The 23,446-nt window shown below is 35.3% G+C and overlaps 1 protein-coding gene and 1 pseudogene across 1 annotated transcript; both read right to left on the minus strand.

The window, feature by feature from the left end:
* Positions 1 to 1,291: 1,291 nt before the first annotated feature.
* LOC100724449 (olfactory receptor 4C15-like) lies at positions 1,292 to 5,230 on the minus strand (annotated as a pseudogene).
* Positions 5,231 to 19,841: 14,611 nt separating this feature from the next.
* LOC111753284 (olfactory receptor 2G3-like) lies at positions 19,842 to 20,774 on the minus strand. Its single transcript, XM_023562644.2, has one exon. The coding sequence runs from the start codon at positions 20,772 to 20,774 to the stop codon at positions 19,842 to 19,844; it is 933 nt and encodes a 310-aa protein (XP_023418412.2).
* Positions 20,775 to 23,446: the final 2,672 nt, after the last annotated feature.

Genomic DNA, 23,446 nt, shown 5'->3' on the forward strand with positions numbered 1-23,446 from the left:
GAGAGAAATGCAAAAAAGCAGTGGGGATGCCCAGTTAGCACGTCGATGATTTTGTTACAAATTTTTTCTTAAAAAACATTTATTGTAGAATAAATTTTAGACCCTAATCTTAGTCCACAATTAACTTCCCTAAATGAGGTAATGAAATCTTATTGACCTTTTGCCACATCGGTTCTGAGGAAAAAAACTAATACAATATATTTTTTAACTTTGGAGCTGGCATAGAAGCAAAGAGAATAATGTCATTTAGTATTTTATTTGTTTTGATAGACTAAGAGAAATTGAAGTTTATTCACAAATATTTGTTTTAGAAATCATTTGCCAATTTGAGAATAACAAGGCTTAGCAATGACAGGGATATAAAAATTAAAGTATCTAAATTTAAGTGATCTCTTCATTCATCATTGTTCAAATAGAATTCATGTCTTTTGGAGTAACTGAACTAAAAGAAAATCACCAAGCAAATTGCAGCATGATTTTCTTTGACTGCTTTGTCATTTCTGGTGCCTCTGGTTACTTCCTTCTTAAGGCAAAAAAGGGTGATTACATAAATAGTTTAGTGTGGTGTTGCTAATACAGTGTCTCTCCATAACTCTCTTTCACCATTCTAGAATAAGTAGTACTGGCTGCTGCTCCATTTGGAATCTGGATCCCCTTTGTCTCCTTCACTAATTATATTGGATGGGGAGATTACCTGACACAAGAAGAATTCACCCATAGTAAGATCACCAAGCATCTCTAAAGAAACTCGACAAGGATTAAATTAGGTAGCTTTTATTGACTGACAATGTTGACACAGTCAGGTCATCCAACATACTCGCAGCTGAGGAGCTGCAGGTGCTCAGTGCTCAGTTTGTCCTAAGTTGGTCTTGGATTTCATCAGTCACAGAGATCACTAACCTTAATATGGCCACTTTATCACTTACATAGATGCAGCAATTTTCCATTCCTAAAGCAAAATCATTTTAATCTTCTCACACATATCATAGAATAAATGGTAGGTAATCTTTTAGGTAATTTAATTTTCAGTTCCTTCATGGATTAGAAGTTTTTGAGTAAATAAAAATTCAACTGTAATTTAGATATAAGAATATCCATTTACCAGCTCAGAAGTAATGCCTAATGTGAAACAGACAAACAAACAAACAAAAACCTATCTTATTACAACTACAGGAAGATTATTTCTATAGGCATACTGTAACACACTCTATACAAAGGAAATCCCATACAATTCTCATCTAAAAATCTGACTGCTTTACACGACTTTATTATTTGAAAAAAAGATTAATTTTTATTTTGCATGGGAAATGGCCACCAATCTGCTCCAAACCTTCCTTATAGCATTTTTCACATCCTTATTCCTAAAAGTATAGATCAATGGGCTGAGCAATGGAGTTAGCATGGTGTGAAAAATGGCCACCATCTTGTCAAAGGAGAAGGCAGCTGGAGGTCATGCATATGTAAAAATACATGGGATGAAGAACAAAACCACAACAGCAATGTGGGATCCGCAGGTGGACAGAGCCTTCCGCTGCCCTTCAGAACTGTGCTTCCTCAGGGAGAACAAGATGACACCATAGGAGGCAAGCAACAAGGAGAATATGACAATGCAGTTAGACCCACTGTTGGCAACCACCAACATGCCAAAGGTGTGTGTGTCAGTGCAGGCCAGCTTCAGTAATGGGTACAGATCACACAGGAAATGGTCAGTGACATTGGGGCCACAAAAAGGGAGCTGGAAAGTGAAGAGAATTTGGGTGATGGAATGCAGGAAGCCCCCTGTCCAGGCTACACCCATCAAAATACAACAGAGCTGCCTGTTCATGATGGACGAGTAGTGCAAGGGCTTGCAAATGGCCACATAGCGGTCATAGGCCATAGCAGTGAGGACAATCATCTCCACCCCAGCAAGGAAGTGCTCAGCAAAGAGCTGCATCATGCAGCCTTCAAAGGAGATGGTTTTCCTTTCACAGAGGGAGTCAGAAATCATCTTAGGCATGATGACAGAAGAGACACAAATATTAAGAAAGGACAGGACAGCCAAGAAGAAGTACATGGGGAAGCCCAGCAGGGAAGGGCTGCAGATGATGGTCACCACAATTAGAATGTTGCTCCCAATTGTTGCAGTTTAAACAAACAAAAATACAGCAAATACCATTTTCTGAACTTTTGAATTCTGGGATAGTCTCAGCAGTACAAACTCAGTCACAAACCTGTGGTTTTTGCATGATTTCCAAAATAAAGGTAAAATATATAAAACAATAATCGTGTAAATCTAAAAGTATGATAAAAATTACTTCTAATAGGTTGGTTTCCAATAGCACAATCTACAACACAGTCATGCTAAATTATGGAAACTTTTCTTGAGTGTGTTTATCATCATTAAAAACAGAATTAGTAATTTGTTGAAGGTCTAAGCTGAATATCAGGCAGAATTTGGGTGGAGACAAATTACTGAATATTTAAAAAGAATGAACTGCTCAGTGTAGATGGAAGAGAATAATGCATATGTGGCTAACAAGACAAGTAGGTTTCTTTTTAATTGTGACCTCTGATCACTGCCTAGTGGCCTCTTGAGGTCGATTACTGAAAGGCACTCTGCAGCTACACTCACATTGTAAATAAGGAAAATTGTTATTTATTAATCATTTCCACTGTTACCATGGAATACGGTGGGGACAGCTAGTCTGACATCTGGCTAAGAGCACTGCCTAAACCACTGACAGAAGAAAAAAACAGGTGGTTTATGAAGCACTTCTTATGGCTTCTTATATCTCTAAAATTCTGAGAAGGACTGGGCCTCTGTATGTATTAACTCGTTCTGTGTGAAACAGAAGTTCCCACGGGAAGAGCCTGGCTCTGGCTTGACTCAAAGATATTCTACTTTTATTTGTTATTTTAAGGTGTGAACAGGAGTTAGTAAAAATGCTATCACAATGACTAAGTGAAGCAATGGGAGGAAAATACCTGCTCAGGACCTGATGATTCCAGATCTGTATGTAATAGTTGTTATTATCACTATTTTATTAGTGAGAAATTCAAGCCATCGGCTGCTTGGGATTTGAACACAGAACTTCTGGTGTCAACAGTCACATTATTTTCATTGGACCAACAAGGAAAGGAGCAGAGATATGTTTCTTTTCCAGCAGCAATTTAACAGGAGAAGTGGTTTTTCTACAGTCTCCCTCCATCTGTACGATGTATAGACTCTTGATTCTGGGGTTCGTTTATTAAGGCAGCCCCTTGATGAAGGTAACAGAGAAAGTGACGTGGAATCACAGTCGTGGCCAATCCCAGCACAAGCAGATTGGGAGAAACTACACATGGATGGGCAGGAAAACAGCAGGTCGAGCATACTTTAGAGTCTTCAGACTGTATTATTCCAAATTTTATATAATGTAGCTCTACAAGGACAAGTATAATTCTTAAGATGTACTATATTACTATAAATTTACATTTATTTGACTTTGTGGTAAAACAGAAATATTTGTTAACAATATAACTGTTTGTCTTCCTAAACTACACAAGGGTCTAATTTAAAAATGTGAAAATATTATTCATTAGATAATGCCATTAGCAATTGTAGTTATAATTCATTTTCTTAAAAGCCCAGTTGCTTTATGAACAGAAAGCTTTTGCATGAGTTGACTAGGTATATACTTCAACATCGAGTTCATTTTCCACAGGTAGATGTGACTTCAGAAAATGGTTGTCCTCTCACCTGTTATATTAAATGCAGAAGTCAAATGGCATTTTAGTGTGTATTTTGGCAGACAAACATGCATATGTGTACTTCTTGTTCAAATTTAAATAAAAGAGGATCAGGTTTATTATAATAGTAATAAGCTGATATTTTTGACTGTCATTTAAAATTAAAAGAAGTATCATTACATACTTCATTTATTTATTCTCAGATTTTTGGAAACAATGTCTCATTATGTATTTCAGGCTGGCCTTGAACTCCCTGTGTAGCACAGGCTGGCTTTAAACTCACTGTAATCCTCCTACTCAGCTTCCTGAGTACTGGTCTTATAAGCCTCCACACTAGATAATCATTTTGCTTGCTGTAAAACAACCACTTTCAGTATTCTCAGGCTCATTACTTCCAGTGTCTGCACCATGAATGATATATCCACTCAGAAGCTATCACCAACATTTCAAAAATAAGAACAAACCCTATAATTCATCCAATCAGAAAACTACATATTGTGTTCATCATTTGTGTTCACAAGACTTACAATTTGAACTCTTTTAAAAGGTAATTGTCCTAAATGTACCCTATTTTGTAGCAGTGAACCCTACGATGGCAAAAAACAGTGGTGGAAAAATATTGGTAAGTGTAAATAAAATATGGTACCAATTGAGAAGCATTCTTTTGTGTGTTTATTACATAAATTTGACAAATGAATTTGTGATCATATAAGGAGACAGCACCAGAAGCAATTAACAGAGTAATAAACTGGAAATCTTTATAGTGTCTTATTTCTGTAAATATAGCATTATTCCAGTAAATTTTTGAGTTGAATGGAGATATTTTTAAAGATTTCTGCTACATGAAAACTATCAAGTGCAGCAGCAGCATGTAATAGCCATGTGAACAAAGCATCAGTTGCTGAGCTTTATTATCCTGGAAGGAAGTAGTGTTGTAATGAACAACCTCTGCAAGATGTAAAAGGAAGCTTTGAATGCAAATACCAGCATTATTTTAAGCAGTGTCAACATTAGAAAGTAGGGAGAAAGTTTAAATTATTCATGAGAATTAAATACTTTATTTGTCATGCTTTTTAAAAATTCTAAAATTGCAATAATATTGATTCACTTCTATAATGTTTTGAAAAGCATTAGGAAAAAATCTTAGAATGATAAAGACATTTTGATTTATCATACTAACCCTAACCTTGAATGTTTAATTTAAAAATGAAGAGGTAGGAAATGGTTTTCTATCTTACTGCTGGTGCCCTTCGTGATTGAGACAGGAACCTCCTTTTTCACTGCTGTCTTGTGATTTAGCTCTTGCTAAAGGAGAGGGGCCAACCACAACAATTAGCAGTAAAGCAGTGCAGAGTTTCAGCCACTTACGCTTTCCTGACAATGCGAAAGCAGGAACCTAATGCCATTTAGGACAGCAAATGCATGTTAGGGAAAGTTGGGCGGACTTAATTACATCAGAGGACTCCAGTCTGTGCTTTGAGCCACTCATCCTTACCAGTGATGTCCTTCCTTCTGCCATCTGTTACTGTGTACTTGTGACAGAAAATTTATGTTCTATCAATAAGTATCAATAAACACAATTTTTTAATTTTTTTATTTAAAGAGAAAAAAGAAAGGACATAAAAAACAAAGCATTAAAAGGGCACAAGTAATACAGAATTTCAAGGAAAAAACATACAGTAAGAAATCACCAGTTAATAGGTTACATATTATCTTCCCAGAAACAGTTGTCCAAATTACAAAATTAAAGCATATGAAGTGGACATTCATACAGTGATATTGGAGACAGTTCTGTTCAATGATCCAACAAAAGCTCAGTAATATGATTTTCCACCCTACACACTTGAACATATCTGTGGTTATATCCCTTAATCCACCTTCCTCTACTCTATTTTTACAATAACAGTTAGACTTTTTGAGTTTTATTATTCCCACAGTTCTGATTACTTTTTTGAAGAGACTAAAACCAAACATGACTAAGCAAAACAGAGTCAGTTAGAATAGAAGGGTGAGCATAGCACATGATGCAAAAAAATAGAATACCAGGTTATCAAAAGTGGTTACCACTGTGCCTCTTGCTATTTTTAAATTGAGTTGCCTATATCATCAAGTGTAATAGAATTGATCAAAACAGTACAGAACAAGACCAATAAAACCTACACTAGAGACCTTACAGGACTTCAAAAAAAGGATAATAGTCAAACCATAATAGGCATCATAGTATATCTTATTGCCTTCAAAGTGGTTGCCTATACCCTCAAACTTGATACTATCAAACAAAATAGAATTTAGTAGAATCAGACAGAACAAGATGGGGAGAACAATACTGTGGTTCAAGTCAAGTTAATAGGAAAACAAAAAGTTACTATAATATATCCCAATATTTTTAAGTTTAGTTTTCCCTTAATTAAAAAAATGAGAGAAAATACATTAATTTAAAAAGGGGGGGAGATTGAGATAAGAGAGGACATTGTAACAGAACAGCGCAGGTCAGAACTGAACAATTTAATCATCATTGTGTTTCACCACCAGATAATCTAACATAATAGTAGTAGCCATAGTGCCTCTTTCCTTGAATTATTTGAGTGTAACTTCCTATGCTATAGCAGCAAGCATATCAAGACAGTGTGAAGCCTTTCAAGAGAATGCAAGAATTATAGGTATTTAGAACCAGCTACTAGAAAACAAAGAACAGTTTCTATATTATCTCTTTGCCTATAAAGAATTTTGTTTATACTATCGCATATAGCAAAATATAGTAAGATACAACATGTTAAAACCAGTGGAAACAGGTGTACAAAAGCTTGATGTGACTTCGAAGAAAGATGATATTAAATCAGCACTAGCTTTTATGTTGTGTTGTTTTCTTCAAAATTTCAGCACTCAAGTTCACCTTGCTCTTATATCAGTGTTGTTTATGCAGCTTCAAAATACTCTGCTTTTCAGCCTAATTATTAGAATGCAGAAATCTCTACAGGAGGGATGAGATATATTTAAGAAGGACAAATACAATATTTTGTAGTGTTAATAGCAATATATATACTCATGATAGTTCAAATATTTCATTTTAACATGAAAATAACAGACATGACAAAATTTTAGTTTCTTTAGAGTTGAAAAGCAGAAACATAGAAAGGAATGAAAGAAGAAAGAAAAGAAAGAAGAAGGAAGGATACATAAATGGAAAAAGAAAGAGAAAGAAAGAACACAAAGGAGATAGAATAAAGGGAGGAAAGAGGCAGAAAGAAATGGAAAAAAGGAAAAGGGAGGGGAGATAAGGAAGAAGGTAGGAAGCAAAACAGGGAGGGAGAAAAGAGAAAAAGTAAGGAAAAGAGAGAGAAACTTGCATCTGTGCCAACTGATGCCTACTTATAAAGGTCAAGTGCTGTTCTCTGGGCTCCACATACATTATTTCTTCTCTTGCATTTATTGGTCTTGGTAATAAAATCCTCATTAAAAATAAAGAGTCTGGAGGAGCACACCACAGCTGTTGGCCAGAAGGAGAGAACACAGCCCAGCAGAGGGACCCCATTCCAGCCCCTCCTGCCACCTCTCCTGCCCTAGGAGTGCACCACAACTGCCTACCAGAAGGAGAGAGCACAGCTGAGCAGAGGGACCCCATTCCAGCCCCGCCCATCACCTCTCCCACCTGTGGGGCATACCACAGCTGCCCACTGGAACGAGGGAGCTGGGCCAAGCCACTGGAACCTGGTCCGGCCTTGCCTGCAACTTTCTTTTGACCTGGAGAGCACCAGCACTACTGCCACTGCCTGGAGGAGGGAGCAGCCCTGCTGAGGAGGTTTGAAGCCTATCTAGGCCATAGGGGGAACTTCTATCAGGCTTTGCCATCAAAGGAGCTGGATGACTATACAACATCCAAACCCTGGGAGAGTATAAGATCCTGGCTTTAGGGGTTTGGGGGTCTGCTGGGATTGCAGCAATGCTAGATTGGGCTTGGCAGGATTTGGCATTGCCTGGAACACACCAGGTGGCCTTCTTTCCCTCAGGGGAGCTTTGCTTCCAGAGGAGGAAACTGTGCAGCTTGAGGAGGCTTTAGGTCTACCTGAGAGGAGCCTGGCAATCCTCTTTTAATCCAGGGGCTCTGCTTCCCAAGGAGGGAGTTACACTACCAGAGGAGTCCCAGGATCCCAAGACATAAGAGACAATTTCCAACACGCCCAGGGGAAACTCTGGAACAACACTTGAAACATGGAAATAAAGGAAAATGACAAAACGAAATACCAAAATGCAATCTCAAAAATCAAGGCCATCCCAAGAAAGCCTAGGAGCCATGTGCATAGAAGAAAATACATGCCATATACCTGAAATACCTGAAACAATAGTAACTGAAATAAAGAGGCAATTCCAGAAAGCTTTAAAGGAATTCAAACTAGAAATAATCTCTCAGGTAAAAAGAAGAAATGATAAAAGAAATGAAAGAGATTCTGAATATATCTAAAGAAGACAGTTAAAAAATTGGAGGAACTAAACAAAAAGATAGAATCCCTGGATGAACAATATAAGGTAGAAAGACAATATATAAAACAGATGCAAAGAGATATATAGGAAATCAAAAATTCCACTGAAAGTTGTAAAACCCGCCTCAATGAATGTGAAGATAGAATTTCGGAACTCAAAGACAAGATTGCAGCCAGTGAACAGGAAAGGAAAGATCTTTTAAAAATAACAAGAAATCAAGAAATAACAACTCAAAACCTGCAAGATGACACAAAGAAAAACAACATAAGGTTGATAGGGATAAATGAAAAAGAAGAAGACTACATAAAGCATGTCAACAGGATATTTAGAGAAGTAATAGCTGAAAATTTCCCAAACATGAAACTGTAAGGTGATATCAGGATCAATGAAGCATATAGAAATCCAAATAGCCATAGCCAAAATAAAACTACACCCAGACATATAATAATCACCATCCAAGAAATCAAACAAAAGAATAGAATATTAAAAGATGTCATAGAGAAAAGAAAGATCACCTATAAAGGAAAACCTATCAAAATCACAGCAGACTTCTCAGCACAAACAATAAAGGCAAGAAGAGCATGGATTGAAGAATTCCAGATACTTCACTAAAGGAAAATGATTTCCAACCTAGACTGATGTACCCTGAAAAATTGTCCTTCAAAATCAATGGAGAAATAAGATACTTCCACGACAAAGAACAGCTGAAGAAATTCATGATCACCAAGTCAGTCCTGCAAAGAATACTGAAAGACGGTTTAGATACACTTAGGAAAAAACCACTAAACAAAGCAGACAATTAAACAGAACAGAAAGATAAAGATGCAACAGCAGATAGATAACATGTCAACAATAAACCAATATATAACAGTTATAATCATTAATGTAAAAGGTCTCAATGTACCAATTAAAAGAAATAGACTGGCAGAATGGATCAAGAAATAAAATCTAATCATATGCTATCTACAAGAAACCCATCTAACTCAAAAGGATACTCACAGACTGAAAGTCAAAGGATGGAAAACAATACTTCATGCAACAGGAACCCTCCAAAAAATGGGGATAGCTATTCTGTTTGCACACAATGTGAACTTCAAACCAATAATGATCAGAAGAGATAAAGAAGGTCACTACATAATGGTTAGGGGAAAATTTCAAGAGGAAGAGATAACTATCTTAAATATATATGCACCAAATTCCAGAGCACTTGTTTATATAAAACAAGTAATATCAGAGATGAAAAACCAAATTAGCAGTAATACAATTATATCAGGAGATTTTAACACACCATTTACACCAATGGACAGCTCAACCAGGCAGAAAATCAGCAAAGATTTAAAGAACTGAATCACACCTGTGAACAAATGGAATTGATCAACATATACAGAGTATTCTGCTCCCAAAAAACAGAATAGATCTTCTTCTCAGCAGTACATGGGTCATTCTCTAAAACTGACAGTATATTAACTCACAGAACATATTTAAATATAGGCAAAAGAGTTGAAATTGTCCCTTGCATATTATCAGATCATAATACTATGACATTAGAAATTAATGATAAAAGATACTGAAAAAATCCCACAAACACATGGAAACTGAATAACACACTCTTAAGTAATCAGTGGGTCACAGAGGAAATTAAAGAAATTAAACAATACTTATAAACAAATGAAAACACAAATACAACTTACCAGAATCTGTGGGATGCAATGATATCCATCCTCAATGGAAAATTTATTGCACTGAGTTCCCACATCAGGCAAAAAGAACGATTACAAATAAACAAACTGATGTCACACCTCAAACATCTAGAAAAAGAAAAGCAAGTCAAGCCTGAAGCCAAAAGAAGAAAGGATATTATAAAAATCAAAGGAGAAATCAATGCAATAGAGACTAAGAAAACAATCCAAAAAATCAATGAATCAAAGAGTTTGTTTTTGAAAGAATAAATAAAACTGATAAGCCCGTAGTCATCCTTATTTTAAAAAGGGAGGAAAAAGCTCAAATTCATGCAATAAAGAATGAAAAAGGTGAAATCACTACAAACCCAATAGAAATATAGAAGATCATCAGCACCTATTTCAAAAACCTTTTCTCTCAAAACACAGAAGAAATAGACAGATTCCTAGAAACATATGAAGTAGCAAAGCTAGGTCAAGGGGATGTAAAACTGCTGAATAACCCAATTTCTATTAATGAAACAAAAAATGTAACTAAGCCCTTACCTACAAAGAAGAGCCCAGGCCCAGATGGATTTACTCCAGAATTCTACAAAAAATACAAAGAAGACCTAATGCTGACACTTCTCAAACTATTCAATGAAATTGAAAGGGAAGCAATCCTTCTTTGGCCATTCCTGGAAGCAAATATTACTCTGGTACCAAACCTGGGAAAGACCCAACTGAAAAACAGAACTACAGACCAATCTACCTAATGAACACAGATGCAAAAATCCTCAAAAAAATATTGGCAAATAGGATACAGCTAATCATCAAGAAGATTATACACCATGACCAAGTGCGATTCATCCCAGATATGCAAGGATGGTTCAACATAAGTAATTCAATAAATGTAATCCACCATATCAATAGTCAAAAGTAAGAATCACATGATCATTTCTATAGATGCAGAAAAAGCTTTTGATAAGGTATAACATTCATTTATGATAAGACCCTTGCAGAAAATTGCAATAGATGGTCTTTACCTCAACATAATAAAGGTCATTTATGACAAACCAACAGCCAGTATCATACTAAATGGCCAAAAATTGAAGGCCTTTACTTTAAAATCAGGCACAAGGCAAGGATGTCCCTTATCACTGCTCCTATGTAATATAGTACTCGAAATACTAGTAGAGCAATTAGACAAGAGAGAGAAATAAAGGCGTAAAGATAGGAAAAGAAGTTAAATTATCATTTTTTGCAGATGACATGGCACTCTATATAGAAGACCCCCAAAACTCCATTGAAAGACTCTTAGATACATTAAATCAATTCAGCAATGCATCTGGATACAAAATCAATACTCAAAAATCAATAGCATTCCTATAAACTAACAACAATATCACAGAGAGAGAAATAAGAGCTGCCACACCCTTCACACTAGCAACCAAAAAATGAAATATTTAGGATTTACTCTTAAGAAAGAAGTGAAAGACCTATACAGGGAACATTATTATACAATGAAAAATGAAATTGAAGATGATCTCAGAAAATGGAAAGACATCCCTGGCTCATGGAAAGGAAGAATAAATATTGTGAAAATGGCCCTTCTCCTAAAACTCTTATACAGATTCAATGCAATCCTGATAATAATATAAACAACATACCTCATAGATCTTGAGAAATCACTCCTAAAATTCATCTCTAGTGAGAAGAGACCTAGAACAGCAAAGACAGTTCTAAGCAGCAAAGGTAAGGCAGGAGGCATCACAATCCCTGACTGGAATTTTTACTGCAAAGCAACTGTAGTAAAATCAACATGGTATTGGAATCAAAACAGAGCTGAAGATCAGTGGAATAGATTAGAAGATACAACAACAACTCCAAGCACATTCAACCAACTTATCTTTGATAAAAGGGCCAAATATGTTCACTGCAAGAAGGACAGTCTCTTTAATAAATGGTGTTGGAAAAACTGGCTCTCCATATGCCAAAAACTAAAACTGGACACATGTCTATCACCATGTACTAAAATAAAATCTAAATGGATTAAAGGTCTAAATTTTAAAACAGAAACACTAAATCTATTGGAAGACAAATTGGGTAAAAACCTTGAAGACTTAGGGGTAGGTAGAGAATTCATGAACAAGACTCAAACCACACTGGACAGACTTCCCAGTGTCAATAACTGGGATCATCTCTTATTAAAAAGTTTCTGCATGTCAAAAGAAATCTCTAACATAGTGAAAAAAAACCCCACAAACTGGGAAAAATCTTAGTCAACTGTCCCTCAGACAAAGGACTTCTGTCTAAAACATATAAAAAATTAAAAAAAATATTAGACCCCCAATATTCAAAGACCCAATCCAAAAATGGGCATCTGAAATGAATACACAATTCTCAGATGAAGAAATACAAATGGCAAGTAAATACATGAAAAAATGTTTATCATCATTAGTTATTAGAGAAATGCAAATTAAAACCAAACTGAGACTTCATCTCACTCCTCAAAGAATGGCCAAGTTCAAGAAAACCACCAACAACAAATGCTGGAGAGGCTGTGGGGAAAAAGGAACTCTCCTACACTGTTGGTGGTAGTGTAGACTAGTGCAACCATTGTGAAGGTCAGTCTGGAAATTTCTCAGAAAGCTGGGACTGGAAGCCCCATTTGACCCAGCTATTCCACTTCTAGGCATATTCCCAGAAGAACAGAAAACATCATACCACAGTGATATATGTGCACCCATGTTTATAGCAGCACAATTTGTAATAGCCAGATCTTAGAAACAACCTAAGTGTCCATCAGTTGAGGAATGGATAAAAAAGTTGTGGTATTTTTATACAATGGAGTACTACTCAGCTATAAAGAATGATTAAATTTAGACATTTATAAATAAATGGATGCAGCTTGAGGCCATACTCATAAGTGAAATATATCAAACACACATGTATAAATACCGAATATTTTCCTTAGTGTAAGAAATGATAAGCCTACATAAAAGACTGTGGTAATCATGGTTCCCAATCATATTGGTTTGAAACCATATAATGCTTTCATTAATTGGAATAGTTTTAATCTGGGTTGTTTGATTTTATTTTCTGTGATAGTACAAATAGCTATCTTGAAGAAAATAAGACAGCATAATATCTATTGCTGATTTAATATCATCCTGTTTTGAAACCCTATTAAGTGGTTGGTCATCTGTTTCCATTGATTTTACCATGTTGTATCTTATTATATTTTAATATATGCAATAATATAAGGAAAAATTTTTATAGGCAAAGAGATAATATAGATACCATTGTTTGGTTTCTGTTAGCTGGTTCTAAATACCCTGCAATACGTTCACTCTTTTGAATTTTTTCACACTGTCTTGATAAGTTTGATGCTATAGTGTACGAAGTTATACTCAAATATTTCAAGGAAAGAGACACTATGGTAACTACTATTAATGTCATTCTATCTGGTGATGAAACACAATGATGCTTAAATTATTCAGTTCTGACCTGTGTTGTTCTATTGATATGTTCTCTTTTATCTCAATCTTACACCTTTTTAAAAAAATAATTTATATCTTATTATCTTTTAATTAAGGGAAAACTAAAAATAGTGGGAGATATTATAGTAACTTTCTTGTTTGTTTTCCTATTAACCTGAATTGAACCCCTGTATTGTTCTCCACATCTTGTTCTGACTGATTTTATTATATTCTGTTTTGTTTAATATTATCAAACATAACAAGACAATATAAAATCATTCAAGAGAATGAAAGTATTACAAGGGTATTCAGAACCAACTAACAGAAAATAAATAATGGTTACTATATTATCTCTTTGTCCATAAAAAAATTTTGTTTATGCTATCACACACAATAAATTCCAATAAGATACAACATGATAAAACCAATGGAGACAGAAGAAAAGCTTGGTAGGACTTCAAACAAGATGATATTAAATCAGCACTAGCTATCATAATGTATTATTTTATTTTGAAGCATGAACAGCTTCAAAACAGCTGTTCATCAGACAGTAAAATCAAGCAACCCAAAATAAAACCATTACAACTAAGGGAATGAGAACATTATAAGGCTTCAAAGCAATCTAATGGGGAATCATGATTGCCACATACTTTTATGTATTCTTAACATTTCTTAGAGTAGGGAGACTATGGGATTTATACATGTTAGTTAGATTTATTTCACTTATGAGTATGATCTTAAGCTGCATCCATTTATTTATAAATATCTAAATGAGATCATTTTTATAGGTGAGTAGTATTCCATTGCATAAAAATACCTTAACTTTTTATCCATTCCTCAGTTGATGGACCCTTAGGTTGTTTCCAAAATTTGGTTATTACAAATTGTGCTGCTATAAACATGGGTGCACAGAAATCACTGTGGTATGATGTTTTCTGTTCTGGGAATATGCCTAGAAGTGGAATAGCTGGGTTGAATGGGACTTCCAATCCCAGCTTTTTGTGGAATCTCCAGAATGACCTCCACAGTGATTGCACCAGTCTACACTCCCACCGAGTGCAGGAGAGTTCCTTTTCACACACAGCCTCTCCAACATTTGTTGTTGGTTTTCTTGATCCTGGCTATTCTTTCAGGAGTGAGATGAAATCTCAGTGTTGTTTTAATTTGCATTTCTCTGTTGACTAATGACGATCAACATTTTTTCATGTATTTATTTGTCATTTGTATTTCTTCATCTGAGAACTGTGTATTCATCTCAAATGCGCATTTTTGGATTGAGTCTTTGAATTTTGGGGGTCTGATTTTTAAAAAATTCTTTATATGTTTTAGACAGAAGTCTTTTGTTTGAAGGACAGTTCACTAAGATTTTTTCCCTTTTTGTGGGTTTTCTCTTCACTCTGCTGGAGATTTCTTTTGAGGCGCAGAAACTTTTTAATAAAATTTGATCCCAGTTATTGATTCTGGAAAGTATTTCCTGTGTAGTTTGATTAATAGTCATGAATTCTCTACCTACCCCTATTTCTTCATTATTTTCCAATTTATCTTCCAATAGATTTAGTGTTTATGTATTAATATTCAGATTTTTGATTCATTTAGATTTTAATTTAGTACATGGTGAAACGCATGGGTCTAGTTTTAGTTTTCAACATATGGCGAGCCAGTCTTTCCAACACCATTTATTAAAGAGACTATCATTCTTCCAGTGAACATATTTGGCCCCTTTACCAAAGATAAGGTTGTTGAGTGTGTTTGTAGTTGTGGTTGTATCTTCTAATATATTCCATTGATCTTTGGCTCTGTTTTTAATCTTTCCATGTTGATTTTACTACTGTTGCTTTGTAGTATAACTTCAAGTCAGGGATTGTGATCCCTCTTGCCTTGCCTTAGTTGCTTAGAATTGTTTTTGCTTTTCTAGGTCTCGCTCCCTATGAATTTTAGGAGTGATTTCCCTTGATCTATGCTGTATTTTGATAATATTTTTAATGGGATTGCATTGAATCTGTATAACAGTTTCAGGAGAATGGCCATTTTCACAATATTTATTCTTCCTATCCATGAGCAAGGGATGTCTTTCCATTTTCTGAGATCCTCTTTCTTTTTTCAGTGTATAATAACTTTTCCTATATAGAACTTTCACTTCTTTCATGAGAATATTTCCTAAGTATTTCATTTTTTGGATGGTAGTGTGATGGGTGTGGCCTCTCTGTTTTCTCTCTCTTTGATTTTGTGTTAGTATATAGAAATGCTCTTGATTTTTGAGTATTTATTTTGTATCCAGCTACAATGCCGACTTTATTTATTGTATCTAGGAGTCTTTCAATGGAGTTTTTCTGGTCTTATATTCAGGTCACTGTTTTATTAAGTCCCATATATATGTTTTGTTTGATCTACATGTTCCTTATTTCACATTGATTTGGCCATAAGTATGTATATTTCACCTTTTAAAAATATCTCTGTTTTTAGTTAATTTTCTCTGAGTAATCAAATGAGACTTCTGCTCTTCAGGCATGTTGAACCATCCACATAGTAACTTTTGGTTCACATTTTAAAATAATCCTAAGGAAAGAGGAACTTACAAATTTAAAACTATTATTTTGAAGCATGAGCTAAACATATTGTGAATCACATGTCTTGTGTGTACTTTTTCCAGAAATTGTGTCACATGAATATAATATTAGAATGAGCTAAGGTTTATTTGATTCAGTAATGAGTGAGCCAGGACAGTGTGAAACGTAAGCAGCTCAGTGTGAAAACTAATAGGATAGATGGAGTAAGAGAGTTTTCAATTACTATAGTGAATTTATTATTTTTTCATAGTTTTATTGTGCCAAGTCATCAAAACACTACACCTTACTAACTTGTAGTTAAGCTTCAACTTACAGAAATATGAATAAGAAACAGTTGATTTTCAAACTGTAAGCAGGTTGGCCAAATCTGTTCTTCCACTCTTCATGTAAGTGGAGCTTTATTGAAACACAGTCAGTCTCCATTATTTATTGTATGTGATTGTTTTTATGCTGTAAGTATAGTTTCCCCTTGTTAAAGAGACTGGTTCAGCAAGTCTAAAATATTTTTTAAAATGATCTTTTATAAGAAGTGCATGATGACTTGTATAATAATAAAAAAGACTGAAATACACAAACAAATGTAAGATGCAGAACTTAAATGCCACTTTACATCAGGAAAATCACAAGATAAATAGACAATTAGAAAATATTTTTATTTTATCATCACCATGAATCAAATAAAATGTTCATTATTATGAAATAGTTATGATTTCAGTGATAGATAACCTGGCATTCATTTTTCAAATTTATAGCCAAAATGAATACATAAGAAAATATTCATCTTTATTGGCCACTACAGAAATGAAAATTAAAATAACAGAGATTTCACCTCACTGCAGAAAGAATGGCTATCAAGAAATAGATGTAACCAAATTTATAACATACAGATAAATACTATTGAATTTCTGTGCATATAGGGTTATCTTGTATGATTCTGTATGATTCATTCACATTTGAAACCTTTAAGTATTAAGAATGCTTTTTGTTCATATTTACTGATTTCAATCTGATCTGTGTCTTTTTAATTTTATTTTTATTTGTATATGTTTGCAATGCAAAATAGTTACATGTATTTATCTGTTTTGCTGTACATAGTATACATAATATACTTATCACATATTAATCACTTCACTAGCCTTTCCTCCTCCCTTCACATCTGTCTCATATTCATAGATTCCTTACCATTCCATATATTCCATATTCCATATATTATATAGCTAACTTTGTATAAATTTTCACAGTATGACTTAAAGAGAATGTTTATATATTTATTGGTTTCATTGTACCCTCAATGTTTATTAGATAATGTTTGGTTAAAAATGCTAATCACATGTGTTATTTCTTTATTCAGTTATACTTTATATTTATAGAAGTTTTCTATGTTATATATCACACTAGGGCTATGGATTTATCTATTTCTTTTTCATATTTATAATAAACTTCCTCATATTTTAAACTATAATGCAAAATGTTTATTAACTCCAAATCATTAAAAGATCCTGCATGTTTTCACATTATGAAATAGCTTGCCTTTTTCTTTGGAATAGTTCTTCTCTTAAACACTACTTTGTCTGGTACGAGTCTGATTCTGTCAAATATCATGAGCACAGTATTCACATAACATCTCAATTTTAAGGATTTGTTCTGCATTCTCATATGTAGTACTGAGGGATCACCACAAAATCCCAGTTGCACAACAAATACCACCAAGAATCAATAAATGAAAGTTTACCAAATAAGAATGTTTCTGCACAGAAAAGGAAATACCCAACAGAGGGAAGAGACAGCACATTAATTGGGAAAAATTTAGACAGCTGTTCCTCAGACAGATACCCAACATCCAGAAATATAAAGAAGTTTTCAAGTGTTGACCCTCCCCCAAAAAAGACAAGGTTGAAAAATGGGCAATGGACATTGGTGACGGTGGACACGGAAAGATCCGGCCATGGCAAGAACGTCCCTTCTCATTGTCTAGGGCCTGTTTTGGGCTGTTTCTTCTCACTCCAAATCCCTCAATAAAATGATTTGGTTCCTCCCAAAAAAGGAAAATGGGCAATGGAAAGAATAGACACTTCTCAGAAGAATTAAAAATGACCAATGAATACATAAGAAAATATTCATCTTTATTGGCCACTACAGAAATGAAAATTAAAACAACAAAGATTTCATCTCACTGCAGAAAGAATGGCTATCATTAAGAAATTGAATAATAACAAATACTGGTAAAGATGTGAGGAAAGGAACGCTTTTATACTTTTGAAATATAAGCTACTACAATCCTTGTGGAACTCAGTGTGGATGTTTCTCCAAAAATTATAAAGCGATATTCCATTTGACCAGGCTTCTCCCTCGAGGAATCTTCTCCACAGTGCTGAGGTCATCACATTACAGTGCGGAGGCTTCTAGACTGAGGGTCACAGAACACAGTGGGGGAGGGAGACCTGAGCCAGGTGGTTCCACCACAAGTGAAGTGTGTGCAGAACAATGGGATTTTAACATGTTTTCACCTTCTTGTGCACGTGTGAATGTCAGTTTTGCTAGTTTCTGTATTTAATATTTAAAATTTTAAGATTCTAGATAGTTCAGGTAACCATACTGTGTAGCAGACATTTGGCATTTCAAAGGCATGATTGAAGACTAATTGGATCTGATCATGGTTATCAGGTCAAGTTATATTTTAAGAAAGCAAGTTTTATAGAGACTGGGCTTCAGACTGGATCATGTATTTCCTGATTTTAAAAACTCAACAATTACAGTAGCTTTTAAAATACACCTGAAATAATTTATGTTTACATACCTCACCAATATTTTAAAAATAATATTTTTTGTGAAACTATCATTTACATTTTAACACATTGCAAGTATTTAAAGGCGATAGGAATCAGGTTAATATTTTTAAGTAAATATTGTAAATATTAGTGAAACAACCTGAATATTTTAAAATTTTTACCAAGTTGTGAAGTAATTTCCCAGAACAGATGAAAACTTTATATTCAGCATGAAGATAATCTTATGAATACAGTTGAGTTTTAACATACATAAAATGCTATATCAATGATAAGGACAAACTTTTCTCATTCATAAAACTATGTTAACTTTTGTGAAATTTAAGTATTCAGATATAATGACAATGCTTCAAATTGTGTTTCATACTTTGTGTCACAGCCAAGGACTAGAACCAAATTGTTGATCAAAAGGGATGGACAGCTAATAATAATGAGGACAGGTGCATGTGAGAGTTACCTAAGTTATCATAGCAATGTCTTCCCACTAATCAATATTCAGTATCATAGCTTACCTACTTTGACAGCATCCTCACTGTGAGGGAGAGAACAAAATTCCCTGGGTGAACTGAACCCCAGATGTCTCCATTAATGCACAGGAGTTGACATCACTGTAAAATGCCAAATGCTAGTGTCTGGTGACTCTCCAGCAGGCTTCACACTGTCAGGTAAGACCCTCAAAGGGCATTCTCCTGGCTCCATATTGCCAAATGTGAGGCCTAAAAATGAAGATGATGTGTCTTCTGGTAAGCTTGAACTTCTGCTTCCAAGAGAAAAAGACTTATTTCTTTGATGGGAAAGAGCTTGGTGGTAATTATGCGACTCACACCATTAGTAGTGAGAGAGAAAGAGGTGTAAGACTTGTGATTGGATACCACACATTCATATACCTGAAATTTTCTGTTTATTCATGGAATCCTTATGGAGGAGTTCAGCAAAGGAGACAAATAATTTTCCTAGAGAGGAGGCTAAAGATTTAAATTTGGTAACATCACTGTCAATATAGAAAATGAGTTGTCTACTTTGTGGACATTAAATGTTCTATTTTATTTATTTTTCCCACCAATTTTTGTTTAGGACCTTTAGCGATGCTCTTGATAAATACAAGGGATCATAACTAGTTAATGGCTCAAGGTCCCTGTATGATTTCCATGATTCTCTTTAAGTTGGTTCCCTTGCCAGTAACATTTTTATTGCCTGTTTAGCTTCTTTGTTTCTCAAAGTGTATATCAAAGGATTAAGTGAAGGTGTCACTATAGTATAGAAAAGGATGACAAAACTTTTGTGATTCTGTGCATATGTGCTCTTGGGCTGAATATAGAAACAAAGTACTGTCCCAAAGAAGAGGACCACAACAATGAGATGAGACCCACATGTCCCAAATGCCCTCCTCCTGCCTTCTGTAAGCTTTATCTTCAGCACACTCCTAATAATGCAGCCATAGGAGACCACAATGAGCCCCAGAGGAATCACCACATACAAGACAGTAGCAACAGTGAGTTCATTTTCCAAGAAAGCTGTGTCCTCACAGGCAATTTGAATCAGGGCAGGCACTTCACATATAAAATCATCCACCCTGTGGTGGCTGCAGAGGTGCAAGTGGAAAACAAGGCTGGTCTGCACGGTGGACTCCAGAAAACCACTGATCCAGGCCAGGGCCGCTAGTTGCTGGAGGAACTTTGAGTGCATGATAATACCGTAGTGGAGGGGGCGGCAGATGGCGTTGAAGCGGTCATAGGCCATCACACTCAGCAGGACACATTCAGTTGAGCCCAACCACGAAACCATGTATAGCTGGATCACACAGCCAGTGTAGCTAATAGTCTTCCCAGGGCCCTTGAGATTCCAAAGCATGTGTGGGACAATGCTGGTAGTGAAACAGAGGTCCAGGAAGGAGAGGTTGGACAGGAAGAAATACATAGGTGTGTGGAGCTTGGGGTTCAGGTAGGAGATGAGGATGATTGTTATGTTACCCAGAAGTGTTACAATATAGATAATGGAGATGACCAGAAGAAGGATGAGCTCCAGCTGGGGCTGGTCAGAAAAGCCCAGTAAAGTAAAATCTGCAGAGCTGCTCAAATTGATCCCTTTCATTGTTCCTTAATCATGAACAGCCTTCTCTGTTAATTCCTGTTTCATCCATTTGGGAGGAAAATCAGATACTATCATCAATAGGTGGACAGTTTTACCTTATGTTAAAACCTTTTTTTATATTGCCAAATGACTCTTATTTATGCTCAAATTACAATTATAATCCATATGAGGCTGCCCATGTACACATGTCTCTTTTTCTCAGCGACTTAAAGCTGATCAAACTAGAAGAAGGAAAAGTTTCAGATGAGCCTGATAAGTACACTGATGTCTTTAAAGGATTTAATCAGACCCGTAATCTAGGTTGGAAATTTTTAATGTTAATCCTAAATCAATCATCAATTTATAATGAGACAGGTGCAGCATTACAAGCTGCTATAACATTTTGGGATGAATATCGTATTGTTAGTTTAAGATACCCAGGAGATAGGCAACTAAGAGGGCAACCAGTTCCCACTGCAACCAAAGCACCCTGCTGACCTAACAGCTAGCTAGGAAATTGGAGCAGAAGACATTTCTGACCTTTTTTCTGTGTAGTTTCGAAGGCCTAAGAAGTATAAAAACCAATTCTTTTTTAAATTGTCAACTGCTTGTCAGGAGAAAGATGAAAAGGCTTCCACCTTCTTAGATTATTTATAAGTGGTATTGATGAAACATGTCCATTGTTCCTGATTACATAAAAGAATATAATTTTCTTAGACACTTTTATTTCACAGTAATCTCCAGATATTTGAAAAAGTTGAAAAAGTTTCCTTTTGTTCCAGATAATTTCCTTGATACCACAATAAAAGCTTCTTACTTAGTATTCTGTAATTGGGATAGAGAGAAAGTAAAGACCAAAAAGAAAAAGCAGAGACCAAAAAGTGCCTGCGTTTGTTGCTGCCTTAAAAAATAGAATTTAAGTCTTATTCCCTGGGGTCTGAGAAGAACTCAAAAATCATGGTCAACTGCTAATACTTTGAAACCCAGGCCACCTTACAATGGACTGCTTTAAGAGGCCCTCCATGCCATACCCTGACCACAAAGCCAGCCACTGAAAGGACACTTCACTCTGAGGCAGAGGTCCCAGAGCTCAGAGTCCACTTCCCAGGTGGTCTAACATGACCAGAGAGCCTTAGGGCACTCTGCCCCTCCTTCTGAACAGAGTGCAGTTCCATTTCTACCTGTTGTATCCATGGAGGATTCCTGGGTAATCATGACTATAGAAGCGGAATAATAAGCCATTACTGGACATTGGTACATGTCTCTTTGTCCTTCTCTGACTCTGACCTTCCTTTCAGGCATCATACTTCAATAAAAACAGTCATCAGAAAACTGTCTTGCTTAATGTGTAATAGCGATAAATTTCTCTTCACTCATTCATTTTAATTATAATCAAAAGCCCAGCTCCTGTACTGGAGAGAGTTTATCTTGTCTAAATGCTGTAATCTATATATTCAGGTTGCCAACTAAACAAAATGCTGATACTGGTTTTTACCATTACAATACATATGGTTGTTCATGTACAAAAATTTAAATATTTTTCATTAGTCAAAGTAATCTATTAATCTGGTTCTCATGAGTCCTCAAAAACTTAGAGATAATTATAAGTCAAGTTACAGGAACTCACAACAAAATATCAGACTTCATTAGTAAAGGTGTCTAATGTTCAGTGAGTTACAATTGTTATCCTTGAAAACAGTTGGTAAACTTACCTCTCACTTCTCATGTTCAAACTCCGATGATACATGCTCTCATTTCTCAAAAAATTAGTTCTTCCATAGAAATGCCAAACCCTAAGTAATCATACAGATAAAATGAATATCAAATATGCTAGATTCATTTTGTATTTCTTTTACTGGGATTCACACCCTGTGCAGAGAGAGGGTCATATGACACCCATAGAGGCCTTAATTCTAATCAGCAGAACTTAAATGACAACCACCTGGTCTTTCTCTCACCTAAATAAAAAAATAAATTAAGAAGATAGGCCATCCTTTAAAATCAGATGGCATTAGACATTCTGACAACAATACAATGGGCACTTGTGCAATTGTAAAAGCTGAATGTTGTGTGTACTTTCCTGATAGTTCTGCTAATATCTCTATATATGAAGAAAAATTAGATGAAAAGTCAATAACATGTTAGATTCTAAAATTTCCTTCACCTTATCTTTATCCTTTTTATATTGCCATACTAAGTCCTCTTGGTGGTAATCTTTGTTGACTGTGTTCATAATTATTGTGTTGATTCTATTATTTAGCCCATATATATTAAATAGTTTCTTTGACATTTTCTACTCCAGACTGAACACTATACACTTACTCAAGATAAAACACCTGATGGCTATCAAAAGCCTTTAGATAGATCCTTTGGTGAGTGTCTCTGACTGCCTGTTGACAACTGTGACCCTCTTTAGCCTGAAGAAACCAGACATGTCATCACCCATTATTCCCTCACAGTACTGTAGTTTACTTTTCACAGGGAGGAAACTTATAGGAAATCTAGTTACATAAAAAAATTATAGGAAGTCAGATAGGGCTAGGCCCTCTAAGGGACCAGTGCAAAAGACCAGATACCTTGCAAATGTGGGGGAGACAGCTTGAGACCAGACCTCAAGACAAAACATAAAACAAATTCACTCACATATTTCCTAAGGATAAACATCAGGGATTGATATTCTGAGTAGGCACTCA

This window comes from Cavia porcellus, unplaced genomic scaffold, assembly GCF_034190915.1.
Source record: "Cavia porcellus strain 051 isolate PalLab524CR breed Dunkin Hartley unplaced genomic scaffold, mCavPor4.1 scaffold_17, whole genome shotgun sequence".
Classification (NCBI taxonomy): Eukaryota; Metazoa; Chordata; class Mammalia; order Rodentia; family Caviidae; genus Cavia; species Cavia porcellus.

Coding starts and splice junctions, on each gene's coding strand:
- LOC111753284 (XM_023562644.2), bottom strand. CDS start 20,774: ATGAAAGGGATCAATTTGAGCAGCTCTGCAGATTTTACTTTACTGGGC.